The sequence below is a fragment of the Chamaea fasciata genome, unplaced genomic scaffold (assembly GCF_029207755.1).
Source record: "Chamaea fasciata isolate MVZ Bird 193981 ecotype frontalis unplaced genomic scaffold, bChaFas1.0.hap1 SCAF_6, whole genome shotgun sequence".
In the NCBI taxonomy this organism is placed as follows: Eukaryota; Metazoa; Chordata; class Aves; order Passeriformes; family Sylviidae; genus Chamaea; species Chamaea fasciata.
Window position 1 is genome coordinate 32,097,531 of NW_027094091.1, and position 25,491 is coordinate 32,123,021.

Here is a 25,491-nt window from a genome sequence, read left to right on the forward strand (position 1 = left end):
AGCCAGGCACAAGGGCCCCAGCTGGCCAGGAATAAACCCAGCCTCAAAAAGTAGGATTTTTTTTGTCAAAAATCCTGTAGGAGTGGGAGAAAGGATGCAAATAGAGAGAGTCACAAGCACAGCCTGAGGCTGTACTGAGCACACAAACAGCAGCCACAAGGTGGAGATGATCTCTGCTAGCACATTTCCTCAGTTTTAAAGGATGGTAATGGGCTAATTTGGAACTGGCAATAGGTAAACAAAGAGAAGATACAATATGAATCTTATAAAATGATCTGAACCTGTTCTGCATCCCCCTCCCAGTTCTCCTGACAATCACAGGTAGAAATGGAGAAGGCTTCAAGTGATGTTTCAAAGGTTTCATGTACCAGCATGGCAAACAGAGCCAACAGCTAAATATCCCTGCCTCCAAGAAGGGACAAGAGGAGAAGAAGAAATTGCTTGGTGCTCATCCATCTCCCTCCTGTAATCTGTTGTGTCTGGCAACTGCAGCCATGTGCAAACATCTGCAATGCATCACAGATCTTCTGCTGGAGAGAGGAGATGGTTTTTTGGACACCAAATAAGTTTGGAGGCAGTTTGCAGGCCTTGAAAGGGAATAAACAGCAAGCTATTGCATGTACATAATTAGGGGGGAGAAAAGGGAGAAGATTTTATTATAAGACAAACGGGGGCACCATGAGGGTGATCAAAACTTTCAGGAGCAGAAAACTCCTGCATACATGAGGAGGGGGAGGCTGATGGGTTGAGACAAGCAATAACGAGCTTTGTGTTTAGGGGGCTGCCTAAGCAGAGGGGAATCCCACACCAGGTTTGCAAAATGTGCCTAGATCCGACCTAGTGGGTGAAGGGTGGCAAGTTGTTCTTCAGACCAGGAGTTAACCAGGAGTAAGAAGGGCCATTGCACTTGGGCAACAGAGAGGAGGAGTCTGCATGGCAGGACTGCCAGGTGGCCCCTACCAGGATCTCTCTCCATTCCTTCCCACTGGGCTTTTTCCAGGATCCCACTCTGCCTACGAACGGGGCACCTCCATGAAAGCCAACCCCTGCTGCTCTCAGTGGCTGCACCATCTCCTGGCCCCTGCTGGGCATTACTCAGGGACACCACATGCTTACAGTACAACTACAGACACGTCACAACATTCCAATATCAATTGCTAATTATTTTAAGTCTGTATAAACCATGAAGGCAGGTACATATAGTTCCCCACTTCAGCTGGCTTTTGGGAGTTCAGGATCCTCCAGCCCCCCAATAGTGCAAAGATTTTTTCTTCTGTCTTGAACTGATATTCCTTCTCCAGCTGCTGGCCCTATGACTCCCCTGCTACTGAAGCACATCCTCACATTTCTCTGTCCTTGAATTTCCCTCTTTATTTTGGTGAACTCTCTCAGGATTTTAAACCCTGATATTCCAATTTCCTCATTTTCCTTAAGGAGAACAGTATCCACTATCCACCCTCCTTCTCTTCCGCTCGAGTTGCAGAGATCCCAATTTGGAAGAAATCTGGGCAGAAGCTGGTTGCCTGCTGACCTATCTGTTCATAGAGACCTATGCCAGAGTTGCATCCCTTACAGCTTATCCATGGCACAAGGCAGCAGTCATGAGACACAGAATTCACATAGTGCATACCAATATAGTCTGGAGATTATATTATTTTTTTCTTAAAAAAAAAAAAAAAAAAAAAAAAAAAAAAAAAAAAAAAGAGAGAGAAAAAGAAAAAAAGAAAAAAAAAAAAAGAAAGCCAGCAGGTGAGACAAACTCACTTGCTCTTCTCTGTCTTGAGACTGAGCTGACTGGACTTTATGATCTGCTACTAATCCAGTGTCAAAAAAGGCAGCCTCTTCTGCAACATCCCAAGCAACTAATTTTCAGAAGGACAAACAGTTCTGAAATCTGCAATGGTCTAAATATTTTAAGACAATAGTCTTTCATTAGTTTCTGGATTAAGGAAGGTCCACCCACCTCCAGGAAAATGTTTTAAAGCTGTTTGTCATTCTGCAAAGCTTTAGTTTTCTAGGATTTTTTTTTTTTTTTTTTTTTTTACTTCTGAGTGCAAAAATAAGTCGGTTTCTCACTTTGTTGTTTTTTTTTTTTTCCTGTACAAACTGCGGTTTGGTGAAACTTGTCTGCTGCCTAACAGCGAAGCACGAGAGATAATTGTCTCTCAGTATTGGGTTATAGATAACAATAAAACCATAAAGGCAAAGGGGTCTGCCTTTAAGGAGGAAAAATAAATGTATTGCCTGCCTTAGGTCTGAGGATTCCAGTTTCTTCATCATGAATTAATAATAAATCTCCAGGGTTCACTGGCAACTACTTACAAATAAAGCACTATGGTTAGAAGGTAGAATGACTTTCTTTGTAAGTAAGAGGGGAGGAGAAGATGGGACACAGCCCATGATGCCAGGGGGGAGGGCTCTGGGGAACTGCCAGCCTGCCAGGCACAGGAGCCATGGCACAGCAGAACAATAGAGCTGAGGAGCTTTTTAGGTTTCCTTTTCTACTTTGTGGGTTGGATGTGTCCGCCTCCTCCACGGGGCAAGGCAGGTGGAGAGGGCTCCAGTTGGGGTCCCTCTGTGAACTTGGCACCTCTGTTCCTCAGACTGGTCACTGAGGTGGCCTTGTGCACTTGCATCATGATGGACAAAATGGTTCCTGGCCCTCTCCTCCTCACGGTGCCTGCTCTGATGCTTTTGCCACAGATTTCATCTGACCTTTGCCTCAACCCAGAGTACCTGGGAATTTTCAGCACTCCTTTAGAAGAAAAGAAAAAAACATACTGCTTTGTCTAGGTTAAAAAAGAATAGGGGGAAAGAATAGGTGCATGAGGAGAGCCTATATCCACAGGAGAGGGCCCTGGCTCTTGCTTGTCCTCTCACTCCTGGTACACTACTGAACACACTGGAAGCTGTTACTTTGCAGCTTCCTGCCAGAGTGACCCTCTTTGACACTTACAAGGCAACAGGCCTAATTTTACCAGCAACAAGCAGAGGGACAAGAGGAAAGAGATTGAGAGAACTCAAAACAAATGGCTTCAAGTTTCCCTAAGCAAGTAAGCAACCAAAGTATATAACCATTTCAGTGTATGCACAGCCATGTTGGTAAATTTATTTACTGTCTTTGCTTACTTTCATAGCTGGCAGAACAGGGTTAGGTCTTATGTGCTTATTAGAATGAGAGAGAAGAAAAAAGATGATAAATAAAAGTACTTGGGATTTCCTGTTCCTCGTCCCCATTCATCACTTCTGTGACAGCTAGGCTAAAAATACTTTGCTAAACATGAGGACCTACGGGCATAGAAGGAAGTTGCTTATAAATGCAAGCTCAGCCATCTCCACACAAAAACACAGGCAGTTATCAAAGCCCCAGCATCACTGACTGCTCAAAACCCTTCTGTCTTCAAGTACCAGCTACAGTGAACAGGAGTGTCAGAGCCATGGGCTCTTTCCCTGCAGTTTAGGAAAGGCTAGTAAGTAGAGGCCATTCTCTTCATGTCCATTCTGCAAAGCATAGCTGAATAAATTGCTTTTTAAAGCATTTACCTGAGGCCTTGCTTGATGCCCTGAGGAAGACAGATGTGACCTGGTGTTCCAGTACAGTTTGAGGTTTTGTGTCTTCTCTTTGAGCCCTCAAATCACAGAGATGCTGGACAGAATAGCACATAGTCTTAAAAACAAACAAACAAACAAACAAACAAAAAAAAAACCACACCAAAAAAAAAAAAAAAACCAACAAAAAAACCACCCACCAAAAAAACCAGGAGCAGCAGCCAAAAAAGAGGAAGAGAACAGAAAGGACTAAAATATGGGGCTATATTTACATTCCTAAACGTTTTTAAAATTAAAAACTGCAACAGCATGGCTTGAAGGGAAGTGCTGACAGGAGCACCTGTCCTGAAGCAGCTGATCACCTTTTCTTCTCTAAGGTCTTTCTGATGAGCAAGGAAAAGTGAAAAAGGGAAAGTAATGGAAAAGAGGGAGAAAGACATTCTAAGATTAGAATGACATTTTGAGAGAGGAGGATGAGAAATGGGCCAGAAGAACTCTTGTGTCAAGTAACATGTAGGGAAACAAAACTCCCAACCTGAAGGAGAATAAATGTCAAAAAGAAGCAAAGATAAGGGGATTCAATAGGAGAAGGATATTATAGAAAGCAAGTTGTGAGGAAAACAACAGACCAATGAAACAGCTGGGAGGCTGATGGAGAAAAAATCTAGAGAGAAGAGCTTTCAAAAAAGTTACCTTACAGATGTAAGATATCGGTAGATACAGAGGGATGTAAATCTACTCAGTGCTCTCAGCAGAAAGGTGTGACCTAACAGCAAGAGAATACTTCTTCAGGCAAGCAGTGGCCCTAGACATTTTCAGTATGTTACAGGCCATGTTTGACCAAAAGATGCCACTTGTACAAGATCTTCAGTTTACCTGTCAGCAGAGTAAGTATAAAGAGAATTGAAGTCAAGCTTGCAAGCAAATTTTAAAGTGCAGTGTGTCGTAACTTTGGACAACAATAGCTTCTTTCTAGGTAATTAATGATTAGCCTAATTTAGCACCTAAAATACAAGCACACTATAAGGAGAGAAACAAAAACAAAATTCTCTGTGAGGGGGAAATAGTGCTTGCAAACTTCTTAAGTAATACTGAAAAAGCCTTGAAAGTCTGAATCTACCAAAACCCAAAACTGACTTGCCTGTGCAAAGCAAAGCACTAGGTCAGTGCTGGCATAAAGCCCTAATTAAACCCTGTCTGGTTTTGGGATTTTTTTGCCCCTGTAATTCAAAATATGTAATTTCATGAAGATGGATCACAGTGGAAGCAGGTGGATGAAGGGGAATGAGCCAAGATAGGAACACTGTAGCAGTAGTATGTGCCACTAGCAGGTGACAAGCCAAGGTGCTTAAGACAGCACCTACTTCCAAGAGATGCTGCTTTGTTTTTAATCTTATAAATGTTGTAAATTCTCATAGCTGACTTTGGCAAACAGCAGTTCTCATGGAACAGCTCTGGCAAATCTCCTGGACCTTAAACTTACTCCAAACATTCTTCTAGGTGGTGGTAGAAGGTTGGAAAACAGCACTTGCATGTTACATTGTCCACTTGGGCTTTTCCAATCAGCAGCTATCAGTTTTCTTGTAGAATGTGAAAAAAACTCCTTGCTAGAACCCTTTCTCTTGGGTGTGCACCAGGTCCTCCTTTAGCTCATGAGGACGGAGAGGAAAGGAGGCATCAGGAGGTCCTAATGGACTTCTCATTTTCTGGAGCTTGGGTGCATCTCAGCTGGGCACTCACATTCAGTGGAGATCACACTCCACCTGCAGCTGTCAACTTCATGTACAGTCCAAGCCAGAAAAGAAGGTGTATTTTCTCCCTTGCACTCTTAATGGCCCAAAGAGCTTTTATAAAGCGTAGGAGAACACAGCAAGTTGTCACAGTGTTTGTTTATCTGAGATTTCTGGTTTGTTGTGCAAGGTTCCCTAAGTGAGGGAGAGAAACAGCATGTTAAATGGAAATATAAGTATACTCTCTAAAAACCACCGATGAGTGCAAAGAATCCACTTAGAACATATAACCAAATGTTATTTAATATCTTAAAAAGTAACACAATCCAAAATGGATATTTCACACAACACTACATAAACAACATGAACACAATATTACCATATGGAGGGACTTTCAAATATAGACTTACAAAAATCCCTGTCCTTTTTTTTCCTTTAAATTATTATACTAAGCATGACAAGTAATCATCATTTACAATATGGTACACTGACACAATAAAAACCATGTTACAAATGTGCTGTTATAAATCAGTAACGTTAGGGAAGACATTTCATGAACTGCAATTATTTCATATGAAATACTATACAATATAAACAGAACATCCATCTTGGATGACCTTTACAGCAACCAGAGACCAAGTAATTTTTAAATTTTTTTTTCAGTGCAAACACATTTATACAAGGCAGTCTTGGCTGCAAAACTCCCTTCTAACATACAGTAAGTCCCACTTGCATTTATTAACTCATTTAAACCTAATGCAACAGCCACATTCAGTCACTCACAGAAAATTACCTGCAGAATTATGATCCCTTTAAACTTAAAATCTCCTCCACACATAAAAGTAACATCTGTGCCAATTACTCCAAGGGCCCTTTCATACTTCTGGATGGGTATCCTTTGGGTGGCTCTAACCGATATATGACACGAGGGCAGTGCACCGCGTGGGAAATGACCCTTCCAAGGTGGGACACGCTGGCGGCTGTCACGGATCCCGGCTGGGTGGCTGTGCATTTCAGCAGGGATTCAGCCCAAGCTGCCCTTCCAGAGGCAGCTGTGTGGCCTTCTGCTCCTTCTCTCTGTTTAGTGTCTCAGGGCGGGGGCGGGGGGGAGGAACACGGAAACCCTCAGCTCAGAACTGAGCTTCAATGGAGTTAACGACCCATTCCCATCTCTCTCAGATCCTCGGAGATCAGGGCAGTTACGCCAGATTTACACTCGCATAACTGAAACCAACGTTTAGAGCGCCACTATAAAAGAAGTGTGATGGTCCCGTTTTCTTCTAGCACCAGCTTGGCTTTTGGTGGGTTCACTGCATGTGTCTCATGCAGTAATGATGCACTTTACTTATGCTGGGGGGAACATTTTAGATATATAGCCTTTTTTTAAAAGAATTTCGTAAAAAATAGAACTTTTCTCTCTAATACTGTACAGTTTTCTTCAGAAGAGCAAAGAGAATTGTAAACTGTGGGTATGACACCAGATTAGGAGTGCTACTTGCTTTCTCAGCACAACAATTTGAACAATTGTGTTGGGAAAAGCACTACAAAATGTATTTGAAAAACAAATTTTTAATTAACATGACTGTTTCTAAAACCACTGCTGCCAGTACTTGTATGACTGCAAACTTGTTTTCGGAACTGCTAATCCAAGAGTGTCTGCAGGGCTGTAAAGTAGTTTCTTACTTAAACAAACTGAATGCATCAAAAGAATAATTTCAGAATAAAAGCATTAAACACTTTGGTTAACAGTTAAACTTCAGTGATTTTTAAAAAGCAACTAGTTAATAAGTTAGTCTGCAGACTCTTAGCCTTTGCTTTTTCCAACGGACCTGGACAAAAAGTTGGGTCAGTGAACTCTGCCTACCTCACAGGCAAATGCTTTGAGACTCTCAGGCAAAAAGGTGTGATTTAAGTGCAAAGTATAATCTTTGTTCATGATGGCCACTGAATAATGGTTTGCTTGTTCTCATTCCTAACAGTGACTACTGCTGGCAAGCACTTAGGCCACAGTTTTCATTAAAACTTTTGTTTTCCAATACATTTTTATTTTTTTTAAGTTGAGTGAATGTTGTTTCGCATATAACAGTCATTTTACAGTGGTGCTGGGAGTCAAATGGCTAATGATTTCTTCTAAATTTTAACTGAAATACTTAAAATGGCAAAATTAGCTCAACTGATGATTGTATATTAATTTGCATCAGGATAATGGTACTAGGTTTGCTGAAAGGTGTTCATAAATCGGGATTTGTAAATAATGCGATCTGCTTAGGTTCAACTGCCACTTTCTTCCTTTGGTTTTTGGAAAAATCTATCTTTCTTCCCTCTTGAAAGGTGGCTTGTTGCAGCTGGCTACTTTTCAAAAGCCAGCTTAATTTTTCTTGGAAACTAGCCCATGTTCTTTGAACAATAGGCACATACCTCGAGTAGGGACCCTAATACTGCTCCCAGCAACGTCAATTAAAGGCTGTTGGTAATTTCTATAGGAGCAAATGTTTTAGATGCACACAATCTAGAGACCAGAGTGCATATCATTAAAGGAAGAGCTGTTTTAACACCCTTGCCAGTTCAGAGAAACAATGTACTAATGTTGACAAAGATGGAGGCAGAATAGGGCCCCAAGTATCTGAAGGCTGCCAAGGAAATACCCAGAGTGTCTTCTGTTAAACCCCAAACTGTCAATCATATTTCATAGACTGTAGATGTTTCTAATTTGCTAAATTACAAATACATTTTCAAGTTCTACCAGGCAGAAATCTCAGCAGTAACTGGGGAGAGGATGGAAGGTTTCAGCCTCCCTTTCACTTTTATCCCAATTATGCAGCCTTGTCAAAGTCTTTAAGTGACTCATCTGAAAGCCATCTTTTTAACATTGTAGAAGGAAATTGTGGCAATGGAAACATGATGACTTCATATGCAAGCTTTGACACACAAGAGAACGCCATGACCTAATGCTTCAAAGTTTCTAACCTTGCTTTGTACAATACACTTTTCATGTTGCTGCATTTCATCAAATTCATGGAGGTAGTTATATGTGTAAAAAAAATTACCATAAAAGTAACATGTTGTATTATAATAATACATATTAAGTGTGCAAAATGCCGACAGATTTGTGTTGACCCTTTACAGTTGAACACAACACAGATTCAACCTAATCTAACTCTGTAAACCTTTAAATTGATACATTAGAAGAATGATAGATAAGCAACCACATAATACAAGGCTATGATTTCATCAAAGGATTAGGGTGACATAAAGCACTCAAGCTCCACTCTCGTGGTTTTGTTACCAGAACCTCAAGATGGAATTTTCTTATTTTCCATTGTTGATTTTAAAAGGAAAAAAAAAAAAAATCAAGATTAGAACGTTTCTATTTGAAACTTCTGTTTACATTCCATATTCCAAGAGTCACATTAATATTGGTACTATGCCATGTCAACATTAATATGACATTTATGTTGTCTGCTGGTCTCTGGGAACTTTAGGAAATAACATACTATACAGTTTATAGGTATGTACTATCACATTTTGTTGGAATTATGTCTTCTGTACAACCAGCTGCCTGCACAAATTCTGATTAGCTTATGACAAACAATTATTTCCCCAAAGGTGAAACCTGTTTCTGCTCTTCACATTTTAATACTGCCATTAGTACTTCAGATCATCACTGTAATACCATTTCGACATTTTTATTTACTGAATTGATACATACTACTAATGTCAGAGCTCATCTCAGAAACAAAATCACAGTCAGCCACTGCATAGTATATGACAATTCCCCACAAAAAAACTCTGACTCTACAGTTCGCATGGAATTAAGTACTGCTGGAGTTACATATCGAATAATAAGATGCGTCATGCAAAGCATTATATGGTAATTAGAGCACATCTTGGAAGGTATGATAAGGCAGAAGGCTAAAGGCCAAGTGACTTTGATAACCAACCAAAAGCACAATAATTTCCTTTATGTGCACTGAAAGGTCTTATTGCTCCTATGAAATGGAAATTATACACTGAAATCAATGAAAACAGACCTGTGCATTGACTGGGTATTCTTGACAGAACTGGAAACTGATCGTGTCCAGAGTTACAAAGCTGTTTTATAAGTAAATGAACTATATCCGATGGTGTAACATAAGGCTGAATTGTCAGTAAAGACTTCTGATGACACTAGAGAACATAAGTGAAGCTCAAATGACTTTGTATACAGAGTAATAAATGTCACCAGAACCTGATGAAAATACTGGCTTTTTATATGTACAGTTGGGTTTCATATTTGTGTACTACAAGAGCTAGACAGGGTTAATGTCCCTCTTCTATGAAACAATTTGGGCTGTTGCACATTTTAGTATCTTATTCTTCCACCATTTTGTCTGTTCTGATGAAATAAGTCAGTATGTTGCACTACCAGGTTGCATGAGTAACAGAGCAGAATGTGACCCTATATCTAAAATTACTCTTGGAGTTTAACTATCTGTAGAATTTACTCTGCAGTAATTAGCATAGTACTAATTACATTGGAGTTACAGTTTAGGGAGAGCAACTAGGATGTACCATGCCTGCAGGACTCAGATTTCTACTGCAAACCAAGTGGACACATTGAATTTCTAGAAACCAGACATGTCCATAAAATGCTAAATTGCAAATAACATCCACTGAATAAAAAGGCCAGAAGTTTATAATTCTCTAAATTTTGTTCTCTGATAATCATTACACTGTATGCTATTTTTAATAGCCTAATTTAGGCACTCTATTTAATAAGCTACATAAAATAGATTTATGTCCTTCCACTAGAAAGAAATCAATTCTTCAGGCCATACTTGTCATTTATATCATAAAGGATATTTTTGTTCCAAGAAATTAGTTATCCTGATTCCTATATTAATGGCAAGTTGCAATACCAGAAGTGACACAAGAATTAGATTATCTTTTTAAAATAAGTGAATTATACTGAAGACATTTAATATATTTCGTGTCACTCCACATTGTGGCTCCATGACAGTTACATCTTTCCCTTCCCTCCCCACTCCCCCCTCTACGCAAAGGCCCACCTCCTCACTGGTGACTATGGAAGGTCAAGTAGCAAGTCTCATTAAGTAAACATCTCTCCTATTTTTGAAACAAAAGGAGGAGCCGCCTTCCTTCTCACCCTAGAGACCCTCCATAACTAGAACAAAAGCAAATCAAAACAAACCCCAAACCTCCTTTTACTTGCTTAACCAGGTATTTGTAAAATTGTGTCACAAAAACGCACAGTGAAAATGACTGATTAGTATTAATAATTCGCATATAGAGCTGAGGTCATGACTTGTCATGTTTGGCATTGTTTTTCCTCATGGTGATCCTGGCTGGTTACGTTCAGCAGTGGCTCAGTTTTTGAAGAAAAAAAATGATGAACTCTGCAGCAGAGTTTAGCCTCTGACCAGGGGCATCACACATCTGTGGCATTTTTTTAAATGAAGTTGGCAACTGCATGGACATTGAAAATGCAGATTACACTTACAGTGTCTAGACTTTCATATATGTGCTCAGTTACAATTAAGTGAAGCAAAAAGTGTACATATTATCCCTACTGCTATTCTGTTGCTACAGAGCCCCAAATGTGAAAAGCAATACCTTGAAATAAAGACTTCTTTGTTGCCCCTAGTCTACATAGCAGCACAGTTTAAGTGAACACTAAAACTGTGGTTGAGATGCTTGTTCTATTTTTCCCCAAAGATGTAAACATCAGTCCCAGTGTCGTAAACTTTGCTGTATAGGATGAGACAGACGATCTGAGGCAGGCTGACTATCAGACACTAGTGACAGAAGCTTGCAGGCAGTTACCAGGTTTCTGCAGTTTCTCAGCTTCACTCGTGGGTGGGTCTGCAGTGGCTCGGAAGCTGAACGTCGGGCCTGCGCCGCCATGTGCAGGGCTCAGAGCGGGGTTCTGACGTCTGTTGCTTTCAACAATACTCGAAGTGTTGGATGCCAGGCTCTCACGAGTACTGGAACGGAAAAGAAATATATATACACACTCATCTATGACATGCCTATATATCTTTCGACCAGACAGGAAAGGAGAACAGAGTGTTTTATAATAGGTTTCCTGTGTTTGTGTGTAATGTCACATCAATGAATCATCTCATTTTGACAGTACACATATGTTCCCCCAAAACGCGTCCCAGAGGTGCTCAGCAGTCATCATACCATAACACAGGTATAGCACTAAGCACAACTGAAACTGTCACACAGACCGTAAGCTGAAACAGCATCAAGCATCTGGATTTTTCACTCAAGGAAATAGCTTCCAGTTGCACTTGGAATGTGCTGGTTTTCTCTCCTGACTGGTGCGGTTTTGCACAAAGCATCTTCATCAAATCAGCTCTGTGACTAGGTAGAGTTAGGACAGCAATCATATAAGACAGCACCCTCTGTTGTCTCCTCTTCTACCTATGTTTCTCTACACAAAATAATAAGTAAAAGTTTTACCTTAAACCCATGATGATTCAAAATGCAACACTTCAATTTGGCTTTGCAGCTGAGATGATTGCAGCTTACCAATACAATGAGACAACTGCCTGGTCTGTGATCTTGCCCCGGACAACAACTAGTGCTGCTATTCATTCAGAAAATGGACAATGTTCCTTTAGTTCTAACATATCATTTAACCACAAGAGTGACAGGACACTTAACACTTTGAAAGATTAAGCCTTTTAATGATACATCTAATTATGAATACAGAGAAGCTTGTATTTTAGTCTACAGCTTTTAAGAAGCTCAGCCATGAGATGCTAAGGCTACTTTTACCAGTACTACTGTTTTTGTTGTCTTTACACTATAAAATAATTTTTGATCTCTAAATAATATGTGCCAGTTCAGGAACAGATTTACTTTCAAACATCCATGTGGCCCCCTGGTCATGTATCCTTCACCTGCACCCTACTTCTTTGTAAAATGACATCACCACTTGCTACGGAGATGTTTACAGAATACATTTAGAGGCCTCAATGCAGTTACTAAATCAGCACTATAAACAAGGATACTAATGACAAAAGTTTCATAGTTAGTTCAAAGTCAACCTAAATTTACCTGCTACTGAGAGGGGTAGCTCTTGCCTGTCTTGTGTGGACCTGACCCTGCCACACGTTTCTGCTGTTTCCCTGACTAAGCCTTGCAGGCAGCCAGACAAATCAGGGACCACTCTCAGTTAAATACTAGCCCTAAGGAAAAAAAACATGAGTGCTAGCATCAAGGGAGGAGTAGGAATGCACAGCTTTAGATATGGCAGGGGAGAAATGTGTCAGTGCGTGGCACAGAGGAACAAAAAAACACTTTTCCTAGTCATAGGGCAGATTTAAATAACCTTAAACTGACTGAGTCTGGAAAATCAATGAAGCTTTTAGGAAAATTCTCACAGATCTTTTAAACTGGTCAAAATGGATGCTACTGATATTCATCTGCCAGTGATTGTTTTACTGTCCATTGTTCCTAAGAGCTATGATGATGTGACACACATAGTAAATGATTCCTGTGAGCTGCAATGATATATGGTGCACTTCTCTTGCTCATTTTTTTATTCCTCTCCCTCTGCTTTTTAATGAAAATAGATGCAAATCTTAGTTTTCAGAGATGATTTAGTATTGCATCATTCTTTACGGGACCACCAATTCCAGATCTTCAGACATGCTCAACCCTGCTATTACAAACTGACCGTTAAAACGTGTATACACAAAAAACTGCATTGAAAATTATGCATGCAGAGTAATACCACAATTAGCTTTCTTTAGGTGACAAAGGAGCAACAGTATTATATAAGCCCTAAAAATAAAGGAATAAAATTAATCTTGACAGCTAACATTTACTATATATAACTTGCATTAAAGCAATGCACAAAATATTATGAGGCTTTTTTTCCCAATGGTGATTAATATGTTCACACATTTTGCACACAAATACTTTGGATGTCAAATGACCACTGCTAATCTCTTTAACTGCAGCCACTTCTTTCTAATTTTTTTTACTGTCCTTTTTTCAATTTATCAGACTTTAAAAATATTTTTTTTCTTTTATAGTGTGAAATTGGCAATTTTGATTCCCCAAACAATGTTGCATACTTCAGTTTGAATGAAAAGATACCACCCCACCTCAGGAAGCAGAGTTATTTCATCAGTGGAGGCTAGAAGAATACACCTGAAGAACATCACTATATGCATAACCAGTTCTTCTATTCTTCCCATGGCATCTGCTAAAGGACACTGTCACACTTAGCTGAATCTTACCAGATGGATGCTGGATGGCTATTTTGCATTTCCTGGAAAAGGGCTGTGGAGTACATTTTTTATTATAAGGTAGGATAATAATAACAACATGGTGCTGTTAGTCAAAGGGCTGAATTCACCCTCAGCTCAATTTAGTTTTGGAGACTTATACCAAGAAGTGACCCAAACTCAGCAAAATCATCAAATTTAATCATTTTGATGCAAAGCTCATGAGAAAGCTTTGAAATATCCAGACTATGGGCCAGTCTCACAAAACAAAATACCCAACAGAACGTTTTGGTTTGGGTTTTTTTAAGCTTATTTTGTGTGGCCTTGCCAGAAATTCATTTGTTAATAAGCAAACAGTAAAATTAAAAAAAAAAAAAAAAAAAAAAAAAAAAAAAGAGGATGTGTGGAATACAAACATAATTGAAAGTTGCTCATCTGTTTCCCTTTTGATTTAAACAAAGTGGTATAGCAGCACTAAATCCAGTACACTCACCGCATTCTGTTCTTGCTAGCTAAGTTTAACATAAACAGAAATTTTAGCTTTTGTGTAAATAATTAGGGAAGAAAATATCTACCACTGCATTAATCAGAAACACGAACTTGATATTCAGCTAGCATTCAAAACAGAAGTCCAAGAACTGATTTTTAATCCAGTTGATATCCTGTCCTGGAGGTGACTCTCATACTTTGCTGGACTCTCAGACATGCTGAGCAAGAAGCAAACACCACAACAGGTTCCCCTACAAAAACTGACTGCAAGTATAGCACTTCAACTACTGGAGGAGATCACATTTAAAAAGGAAAAGTGCAAACAGTTTAATACAACAGTTCTATGTGAGAACAGTGTCAGGCATCTGCAGAAGAGTCAATAACATAAATTCAAAGCCTTCTCAAGCTTCTTTTTTAGAGTGGACTCAGTGTTAGTGGTATGATTTATTCAAATCATTTTTCTGGTTTTTAACTCAGAAAAAAATATACATTCACTAGAAGCCTGCTCTAGTTCAATACATCACTGCAAGCTGCATCAGGCTCACTGATTTCTGGTTTGTCATTAACATAAGTGGGAGCAACCATCAAATCCAAAGGAATTTCTTCCAGAGTGATAGGACTTCAACTGAAAATGAAATTTAGTCCTGTGTAGAAGCAGGAAATCCTTCACATGCCTTCCTGAGAGCCTTTGCTATAGATGTAAAATATATATATATATATATATACTTCTGAGGAACAAGAACACCATTTACAGGGGAAAATAAAAAAGTGACAAAAAACCAAACAAAAACCCCCTTTTTCACATAATACAAAATCAGTCTTAGAGGTTTTCTTTTTAAACACAGGCAATAAATAATTTAAGCTTAAGTAAGCCACTCTAAGAGAACTACTACTGTAAATTATTTCTGTGTTCTTAGAGTCATTGTTCTGAACTCTGATGAGTTGCTATGCAGGCCAAACAAAACTGGTCATGCTCCATTCCATCAAGGACCTAGGGCTGCCAAAGGTCAGACAGACAAAGAAGAAGGCTGGCGTAAAGGGTTCTTAACCTGGAAATGAACTTGTGAAATCTCCAGGGCAGGGAATGCACCAAAAACTCTCTCCTCCCTACATTTGTAAGATTTGTAGCATACGGAGACTTCCACGATGCCTGAAATCCCTGGAATAGTGATTACTAACCAGCACCACCACATGCAAACATCTGGACTCTTCTCCCAAGTATCTTAGACAAGGCACCTCTCTCTCAGCAGTTTTAAGTCACATCGGAAGTTCAAACATCCTGAGCAATTTTAACTTGTAGGGGGAGTGGCTATTCCAATCTCACCAGTTTGGAATGGTAACTAGATATGCTTTCAAAATTTGTGAAGAAAACAAACAAGGAAGCCCAAACACAAACCAATATACTTTGTTTTTCTTTCTGTCTGAGCCAAAGATTATGCCACCTGGCCATGCCTAGTCTTTCCATTAGTCTTGTTGATGGTATCTTAGAGAGAAAGGGAAGGGAAGAGTATGCAGGAGCTCGTCCCTTTTATTCTAAAAGCGAACACAAGTTTAATGCAGGGAAAAAAAAAAAAGGATACAGGGAGGTTTTCAGCAAACAGGAAATGAACTAATACAGAGCCAATGCCGCAAATGGTCATTGGTTTCTTACTGTATGGTGGGAAACCCACACATCTGAATAAAGGATTCCAGGGCTGTAGAAAAAAACCAGTCTGAAAACATGCGACTTTTTTTAATACAGCCCTACATTCTGTCACCAATATCACACACCCACAAAACCATAAATGGAACTTCCTAGTCTGTAAAGCTGCAATGAATGTGACAGTCCTACCGTGGAGAGTTGAACCCGCTGTCCACAGTAATGCTGCTGCTGTCCATGCTGTCCAAGCGGGCTGAATGGGTAGCTCTCTGGTTGTTGCTATTTTCTGTTTCCTTCGGGGTGAGAAGGGTAAGATTCTTCTCAAACTTTCGCTGTAGATCCCTTTCCTTTTCTCTCTCTAGGAGCCATTGCATTGTACCGACATCATCCCTGTTCTTTTCTTCCTCAGCATTTTTGTTGGTTCCTTCCTCTGAGTCATCATCATCAGATACGTTGTAGTAGTCAAAGGAGGCCTCCTGGTTCCCGGTTGTCTCTTGCTGCCTCTGAGAAACAGGCATGACTTGAGTGACTGAGGTTACCATCGCTTGTTCAAGTTTCTCACATCTGACGGGCAATGTGTCAGAGGGGCTCTTTTGATGGGGCTTTAGCAGAGGTGTGTTAGACTTATGATAACTATTCACAGAAAGAGTGTTGTGCAGAGGCTTAAAGAGTGTGTCCTTGCTAAATATTTCTTTCCTTTTATCAAGGCTGCTTGATTCAGTGCTATGGTGTTGAACCAGCCGCCCGTTAGCAATCACCTCTGGAGTTTGGCTAGGAATCACTGAACCACTGCTTGGGCCCTTTGGGGACTCCTCCTTGTGCACCCCAGGCTCCCTAGCAATATGTTGAGACTGTCTTTCTGTGGGAGTCATTTTTTTTAGCCCATCTGGCCCTGTTAGCGTATCGTGATCCTCTTTATTCTTTCCCAGTGGTGATGGAGCAGTAAGCACAGTCTCACTGGATGTGTTGCACTGAAAATAGTCATCAACTGCAGATTTTGTTGTGCAGGAGTTGAGCTCACTATATGGTGGCAAATTATCAGTAGGCTTGCCTTGTTCCAATAGGCTACAAGAACTGGGGGTTTCTACACTGCCACCGGCTATTTCAGGGATGCAAGTCTCTTTGTAGCTTGCGGATGAAATCAGAGCCCTTTGATGACTGAGCGACTGAGATGGCCTTAAGGTACTATCATCAATGTAGGTTTGGCTAGTTGTTTGGTCATCTGGGCTACAGCCTTCACCTATATCTTCAGGTGTGCCTAAAGTAGCCGAGCCCAGAGGTCCCTTGGAGTTATCCATGGATCTAGACCTTTCTTTAGCCTTACTGGACCGCTCATTCCTTGATCTTCTATCCTGTGTATGGCTGTGGCTCCGATGGACCTTGGAGTGGGAGCTTCCCCTGGAAGGTTCAGGGAAAGGCATTTCAGTTCTTCTTTTGGCCAGTTCACCAGACACATCCCACTCAGGTGTCATGGGAAAGTGAGATTCAATCATGTTAGGATTGCTGTGCATTATATAATTATCTCCCTTGTGTTCTATTATAAAACAGCCTTCCCGTGGGGATCGAGTCAAGGGATCATAGAACTCATACTCCCTTTCAGCAGGTATATCCAAATGAGAGCCATCTGATGGGTCTCCTTTGGACACCCGGGTCTTGCTGTGCGACCTCGATTTCCCATGAGACTTTCTGTGATTCCTGCTCTTTTTACTTCGTCCACTGTGGTGAGCTGAAGACCCTGCTTTGCTTCGTTGAGCTTTTTCTTCTTCAAGTTTCTTCATTAGTGCAGTGTGTCTCATGACATTTTCCACAGTCAAGTCTGGGTTAATGCGCCTAATAATCTCCATTTCTACCTCTCTAGGTATAGTGGTAGGGGTGTCCTCGTCCCTTAGCGGCCACTCCTCTGGAGGAAACTGGGCAGAGAAATTTGCCAACTGTTTGGTCTTATCCTTCTTAAAACTTAATCGGAATAATTTGAGTCCAAATTTCTTAGACTGCTTTTCTACATCCTTAGGCTTTGTGAGCGTCTCTGATTTATATGAAAAATTGACAGTACTTTTACTTTTCTCAGTAGGTGGGACCTGACATAATGAAGGAGGACAGTATGAGTCTTTACAGTCTTTTGCTGATTTCCTCTGTAGGGTAGATGCATGCATGCTGTGCATGTCTTCTCTGCAACAGTGGCAGGAGTCGCAGTGGTTTTTGGGTAGTGTTCGGTCCCTGGCACAACCCGAGGTGGAGGGAGTTATAGTTCCTTGTTGTGGAGAGGTACATTGAGACCTGTCAGGTATCCTCTCATCCAAATGGTACCATTTACTGTTAGTTCTTATGAGAGATGGTGTTATAAAGTAAGTCTGTGGGGTTACAATGAAATAACCATCTGGAGTCGGGTATATTTTCCTCTCCCGTACAAGCATATTCAAAGTATGGCGAAGGATTTCTGGACTGGGTGTTGGAACTCCTAGAAATAACAGTAAACACATATCAGGAAGTGCATAAAACTGTGTAGGACACTCTGGTTTCCCCCTCCCCAACAAAAAGCTAGTCTTTCCAATGTGCAATGTTGGAATATGCTGAGCAATCAACTCCAGTAAAGCATTTTGTTTGGCATTCACTTCTTTGTTTATGTTTCCACTTATCTCCTACACTTCAGACATATCAATTATTAACTAAATAGTAGGGCATTAATAAAATGCTAAAAAAAACCTCGAGAGAACTTCTAGTAATTTTCAATGTGCAGGTGACCTTAAGCTACAAGATGGAATCACTGAAAATCAGAGTGTCGAGGGAAATATTCTACTTTCATTCTTCTTCCAACAAAGTATTTACATCCAAATTCACCAGAACTATGCTTACAATGCCTTGTCACATATAAAGCAGTAGTTATTTGCTACTTTGGATGCCTAAGCTGCTTTCCCCACAGAATACTACACAGAAAAAAAAAAAAAAAAAAAAAAAAAAGCAGTTCCTCAAACTGTCCCTTTATCACAAACCTGATTTAACGGATTTGCTCTCCCCTTAAAATATGTTTCAACTACATCAGCTGCTCCTAAACAGAGACATCCTGAATGATACAGTTCACCTTACCCAGAAAAGTCTTTTCCATTAGGCTGGAAGTTACAGACTTAGGTCCCAAACATTTGCTTCTCAGAGTTCCTTGTCTTTCAGGTGAGATGTGAGGGACGCTATCTGTGTGCATGTACGGCATAGCGAGAGAGGGACAAGTATGACTACCCTGCATCAATGGCATATGGTAGACTAAGCATTGTGAGCCAGATCCTTCCCATTACCAGTTCACCTGCTGGATTCAGTGGTGCTTGACCAAGTCTTCAATATGTTATTAGATAAAACACTAAGTTGCATGTTGTGTATAGGAGTAAGTTCCATCTAGAGCTAAGGAAAAAAAGAACTTTTGTTCACAAACTAGTTTTTAAAAGTCTGTTTATGTTGAATAAAAAACTAAAATACTTCCATGTTATCAGTGGAAAAAGCTATCATCAATAAATACATTTTGTTTAACTAAAATGTGTTTTAATTCTGAGTACTAGTCTGGTTTACATTTTTAGAACTAGAGATTTTTTTTCAAAGGTTTGGATGGTCTATTTTAAACAGAAAAAGTTATTATTATTTATTCTGGGTCTTAGTTTTAAACAAAAGTAATTTACAGAAAAAAAAAAAATCAGAGATCAACTTAGGTTGAAAGAGAACTCATGAATTCAGCTGGTCAGCACTTCTACTCAAATCCTGGCCAATTTAGATGAGGTTGGTCAGGACCTTGTCAAGTCAAACCCTGTCTTGAAGAACTGAATTTCAATGCATGAAAAACATTTCAGTGAAGCATGTGCTTTTAACAAAAACACTTCATGAAGAAATCTCAGCTGGGGTACCTGCAACAAACGCAGGAGCACACAGCGTCTGGTCACCAACTCTTCTCCAACACATCAAAGGTTGGAGCCTGCAAGCTCACTGATCCCCTTGTGACAGCAACACCCATTAAAAGCAACAAGAAAAAAAGAATTTGTACTAATTTCTTAACTCATCCTCTTTCTTGCAATTGGGTTGGAGGCAACACGTTCTTATGTCTGATTTTGGGTGTTGTTTGAACTTATTGATATGACCATACTACTCCTATCCGTAACTAAAATCTTAAAACGGAAACAGCAAAGGATTAGGAACAACATGGACCTAGGTGAAAGCAGTTACAACATAGAAGGCACCAGGGAGAAGTACACAGGGGCATGTGCTGGTTTTGACTGGGATAGAGTTAATATAGCTCATGCACAGTCCATAGAGCTGAAATATTGGGGCCAATTCAGATGCAGGAAGTGAGAGGCCACAATAGGATATAATTTGAGAGCATAAAGGAGAATGAATATTAGGAAAAAATATGGAGAATCAGGAGCTTGCATTTTCTCCCCTTTTCATGCTGGTGTCCACAATTTCTGTAATAACCTGAGCGAGAGTAACAAAGACCCGCAGAACCTCTACCTGAGTTAACATGCCAGAAACAGCAACAGGTGGGAAAAGCTGAAATCCAGAGAGCTGGGGGAAAAAAAAGGAGTATTTGTCCCTAGCCCAGAATTCTGAACCTCTCTGGACTGAAGTAAACAACATGTGAGCTTCCTCTGGATTATGAGGCAAAGCAGGCTGTCCTCTGCATGAGCTTTTGATAGCACACAGGAACCTGAAGAGTGATTTCAACCCCTGTTACAACGAATCATCTAACTCTTCATTCCTTCAGTGGAGCTGTGTCTGCTTGGGCAACACCGCCCCTTTGACATTATGCCTCACATCACAAGACGTGGATGACTACAAAACTCAAGCTCATTTGTTTCTCCATCCCATGCTGAATGTGCACTGCAGGGTCCACCCACGGTCCAACTCAGGTGCACCTGCTTTGCAGCAGCCAACCTCTCTTTCCTTCCTCTGCACGAACAACCTGCCCCATCCATTGCACTTTTCAGGAGCTTACAAGTTAAGACTTCAACACATACTTACCTTTGTGAGAACCTAGTTCTTCATCCTTATTTTACTAAAGAGACTTTTCTTAACACACTGTTTCAAAAACGCCACAAGACAAATAAAAGGGATGAAAGTATTTCTCCTGGGAGCTTAGAGAAAAGTTAGGGAAAGAGATTGAAATGGATGTACTGATGTTTTACAGCAATTTAGGCAAAAATGCACTGCGAATACATGGTAAAAATAATAATACGTATTTTTCACCCAGTAAACCATAATATGGTTTACAATATGCTGGATGAGTCTCTAAACACTGGATGCACAGTAGCTACATTACTGAGTAACTCTTCTGAATGGAGAATGTGCAGATAAACAGCAAGGAAAATAATCAGCATGCCTGACAATCAACGGTGCTGTAAAGTTAATAGTGTCAGCCTTCTCTCTGGAGTTGAAGCCTATCACTTTTACCACTCCCAGCATACAGTCCACGCTGTGGTTCACTAAGTCAGCAGTGATGATATCTGATGCAGACCTCAGAAGCTCAGCACTGTCAGCTAAGGGAAGCTATGGGTTTTATTCCAAGCTCTTTTAGGTACTTACAAAAGCAGAAACAGACCCAAACTCAGCTTAGGCTTTCCTGCATGGCAGACAGGAGCAATGACATTAAAAAAAGGAACAATGGGATCCAGAGTGAATACAGATTTCTTGGCTTTCTCAAGACTTTCCTCTTTAAAGCAATCTGCCCACATAATGTCCATACACAACCTACCCCCCTGCATTCAAAGGTCTCTTTCTGGTCTCCCTTCCGGTCTCCCTTCCTCCATTAAATAGGAACAAGGGAAAAAAACCCAGTGGCTTACAGATTCTAGCACATAAAATATTGCATGACAGCAGTGGTGTTATTTAAGAGTATGTAGTGGTTTAATAATTCAAAAGCAGAAACTGTCTGGACACTGAATCATCAGACATGTACATTTTCTGTATCTCAAGAGAGTCTACTATGCTATCCACTGAGCTTCCAGACAGAAGATTATGTCTTGTTTGCTGCTCACAAAGAACACTGACCTAGAGTGAACTCAGTTAATGTAAGACACTTCTTTTAAGTGCTACACATATAATTCATATATTTAAAGACTGAAGTTCTAAAGGTGATTGTCAGAGGAATTTGCCAGCTTTCAGAAAACTGCTTGCTTCAAAAGCAACCTAGGCCAATACACAAGTATTTTTTACACTGAAATTTTCAATGTCTTAAAATTATTTAAACATGTACGTGAACAAATTTGGAGAGGAAAAAAAAAGACAAATATCCTTATTAAAGGCAGCACAGACTAAGGACTGATGTTGTCTTTGTCCAGGTTCATACAGATAAGAGGGTCTGGTTGCCAAACACAGAACAGGGGTTACATTCTTAGCTCTTTAGACTGGATTTCAAAGATTTACATTTAATGTATGGGATTTAAACCATGGTCAATAAATTACAAAGTAGGGCTGTACAAACATCTCATTGTTTAATTCTAAGTCAGAATAATGGAAGCACGTGCAGGAGCTGCCCTCTTGCTTTTTTAAAAACCCAACAAATAACAAAAACCACAAATAAAATGTGCATTATCAATAAAAAAAATTTGAATTAAATAAATTAATGAAAAATACATCTGAAGTAGTATTTAAATGGTGTTAAATCTGCTAAAATGATTTTCTCTTGAGCTGATGCTAAGGCTTAACAAGGGATAAAAGAAATACTCTGATTGGCTCATGAAATACTAGTTAAAGATGTGGAGTGGTTGCTATGTGATGTTATAAATAATTAGCATACCTTATTTCAGATAGAGCCATGGCCCAGATTTATGCCTGCACAATGGCTCAGCAAACTAGAGGGCTAGACAGCAACTGTAAGACCCTGCACTGAGGAAAAAGGTTTATTATTCTTAGACACTTTTGAGAATAGCATCTGGGGTCTTAGGAAATTTATCTTCACCATGAAATGCAGAGCAGCATCTGTTCATTAAAGCACAAACAATACAGGCAGACAAGTGCTGCTACAGGAAGAGATATGGAGAAGTTATGTGATAATAACAGACACATCTACAGTGGTAATGCTCTTCTCTCCCTCAGAGCATCAGCACCTAGTTAGGAAAAACAAACTATCAGAATATGAGAGGACATATGTTTTGCAAAAGCCACAAAGAATACAAGGGCTCAAAAGGCTACAGCTAGTTTATTAGAGGAGTTTGGGCAGAAAAGCTAAAAGTGTCAGCACATGAAGTTCTGTTTATTGGAAAGGAGAAAATTTTTAGATAATCCTCATGCACTGAGAGAACATGTAGGCTTGCTATGTTAAATATGTCATGGTTGTGAGAGAAAGACATTTCTCTAGAGAAGGGGAGAAATTGATCAACAAAGGGTGGATTTTTTTCTTCAAATAACTTTCTCTACATTTTGGGAAGTGAGGTTCTCCGTTTGTTTTTTTTTTATTTCAAATCTCAGACTTGAGAAATTCACATGTTAATGGCTAGTGGAAAAAAAAAAAAGGCAGCAAGAGACTATGTGCTAACTTGCCTCAGGCTTTGTCTGAGCAACGTCTACAAAATAATCCAGCCAGTTGAATTATTTTTCATGTTTGGTTCTGTCTAACAAGAATAGCACAACACACCAAGTGAACTGATAATCACACTCCCAGGAAACTCAAGGGATGTCACCAATAAATTATCATTTCCACCACACAACAATGTTTATATAAAAATATTGATAGAATAATTGAAAAAATACTTGCAATCTATGAAATTCTTCTAGTACATAGCATACATAGAAAAGATAAATTGGGAAAAAAAATCATCAAAATGAACTAAAAGAATTACAATTGTGAAGTTTGACTTCTTTGCATTCTAACCCTTACAATTTTTACCACTATTTTCAAAATCAGCCTTATAATACAGAACTACAAATCTGGAGAGAAAGCCAATATTTATAAAATACCCTTGCAGTACTTTTTTTGAAGTGCAATTACTAAATGTCAGACAGAATTGTTTATTCCAAACACAGCTCTCAATTGAGAATTATATTTTAAATTCTCAGAACTCAGTATCAGTTATAGCAAAACACACGTAAATTTCAAGGCTTTAAGTAACTCTTGCTCTAAAACATGAGCAAAAATATTCCAGATATCAAAACATGGCTATGGTTAGGCTGCCTAGATGAGATAGACGCATCAGTAGTTTTCCTACTGAGGCATTTTTAATTAGCTACTTCTTGCGTCTATAAAATAGGTACAGTGGAGAAGTTTCTCAATTACTTTAGTGAACTGTAAACTCAGATGCAGAATAGGTAAACATCTTGCCCAGGATCATACAAAGCACAAATGAAAAAGTTCTGCTTTCTTGAGCAGTAAACCTCTGCCCAGCGCTCTAGTGCCTCACTGTGAAATGTCTCTACAAGGTGCATTTTCCATCATTCACCCAATCCAGATACAGATGGCAAGTAGAGAAGCAGCATGCTCAAAAGAATATTCTTGTCATAGGATTCCCTTTTTGTGATGTTACAGTATGTTTAATCCAAGACAATTTCCATTTACCATTTGATAAATATCAAACGCTGGCAAGACTACCTTCTGAACAGTACACCAGCATTTGTGAACACAGCAAGTGTATCTATGGCTCTCCAAAACTTTTAGTTTAACCATGGAGAGAGATGTCCTTTTTTCATTTGTTTTTCAAGCAAGGGCAGTACAGAAGCAAAAGCCAGAACTGTGTCCAAGAAGGATCTGAGAACTCCTGGAAAGCAGACTGACACAGTCCTTTCGCTTTAAATATAACCTCCCCCTGAAGCAGGCACATGATTGTTACTGGACTCTACTACTTGCATCAGGCCACACATGGAGAGCCTGTTCTGGGGGAAGGAAGACATGCAGTTGTATGGGAAACCTGCTTGTTAGGAGGGAGGTCTCTACAGAGACGTCCATGAGGTTACCTCTTTGGAGACTGCACAGTGACACCTGAACGCGTTGAATGATGTCAACAGAACTCTTATGAGTTAGCTACAATTGGTTTGAAAGCCACAAGGTGAAACGGGTTGGCTTTGGCTATGACACATCATGCTTTGTTCTCCATAGTTGCTAAGAAGCCCTGTAGTCCTTTGGCTATGATGATAAAAAAGGTTATTTTGTGAGAAAAATCACAAATAAGCTTATTCTGATCCCGTCTGAAAAAAGAAACAAGCCAGTGTTTCGTTGCTTAGTACCCCAAATAATTTTTATTACTTACATAAAGTCAGGAATTTGCCCTGCAAAATGCATTTCAGATGAATGGTCTGTCAAAGAGAACTCAATTCTCTGTATGTTTAAGAATAAAGAAAAAGTTCCAAGATTAGAACCCTAATGTCTCCTTTTACTTTTGGTTAGAACGTCAGGATTAGTCAATATTCCCATCCAGAAGGTACTGAGGAGTCTTTAACTGCCCTTTTACAGACATGTGCTCATCTGACCCATGACTTATTAATGACTGCTTACCTGGGAAGCAGGTGGTTAGGTGCTCCATTAGTGCTTCTTGTGTGACTTGTTTTCGGGCAGAGTTCATTGCTGAGATGGCCAGGCAAAGGATTTCCCCAAGTGGAATAAACTGCGACTGAGTGATGGGAGACATGCTGATAGGTGATACATCACCTGTAAAAAGACAAAAGATGTGCAATGAAGCATCTTGTTCAAAAATCTGCTCATAGGACAAAGAGGCAGAGATACAGCTGGTGAAAATTCAGAGATCCCTAGGTTTTGTACTGAGCTGGGGATAAAACTCTTACAATGGAGAATCATCCATCATCTTATTTCAAATCTTAAGACACAGAAAACTTTGGAAAATGGGAGATATACACTATGCAGATACAGTTTCTCAAA

At 39.8% G+C, this 25,491-nt stretch overlaps 1 protein-coding gene across 4 annotated transcripts in view; it reads right to left on the reverse strand.

The window, feature by feature from the left end:
- Positions 1-5,564: 5,564 nt before the first annotated feature.
- STOX2 (storkhead box 2) overlaps positions 5,565-25,491 on the reverse strand; it is a 70,929-nt gene continuing 51,002 nt past the window's right edge. For all 4 annotated transcript variants that reach the window (XM_066185912.1, XM_066185913.1, XM_066185914.1 and 1 more), the window contains 3 exons: positions 25,111-25,263; positions 15,846-18,111; positions 5,565-11,263 (listed from right to left, as the gene is read on the reverse strand). In XM_066185912.1, the coding sequence (XP_066042009.1) occupies positions 11,068-11,263; positions 15,846-18,111; positions 25,111-25,263 (2,615 nt within the window). In that variant the 3' untranslated portion in view covers positions 5,565-11,067. The remainder of the gene's footprint in view (positions 11,264-15,845; positions 18,112-25,110; positions 25,264-25,491) is intronic.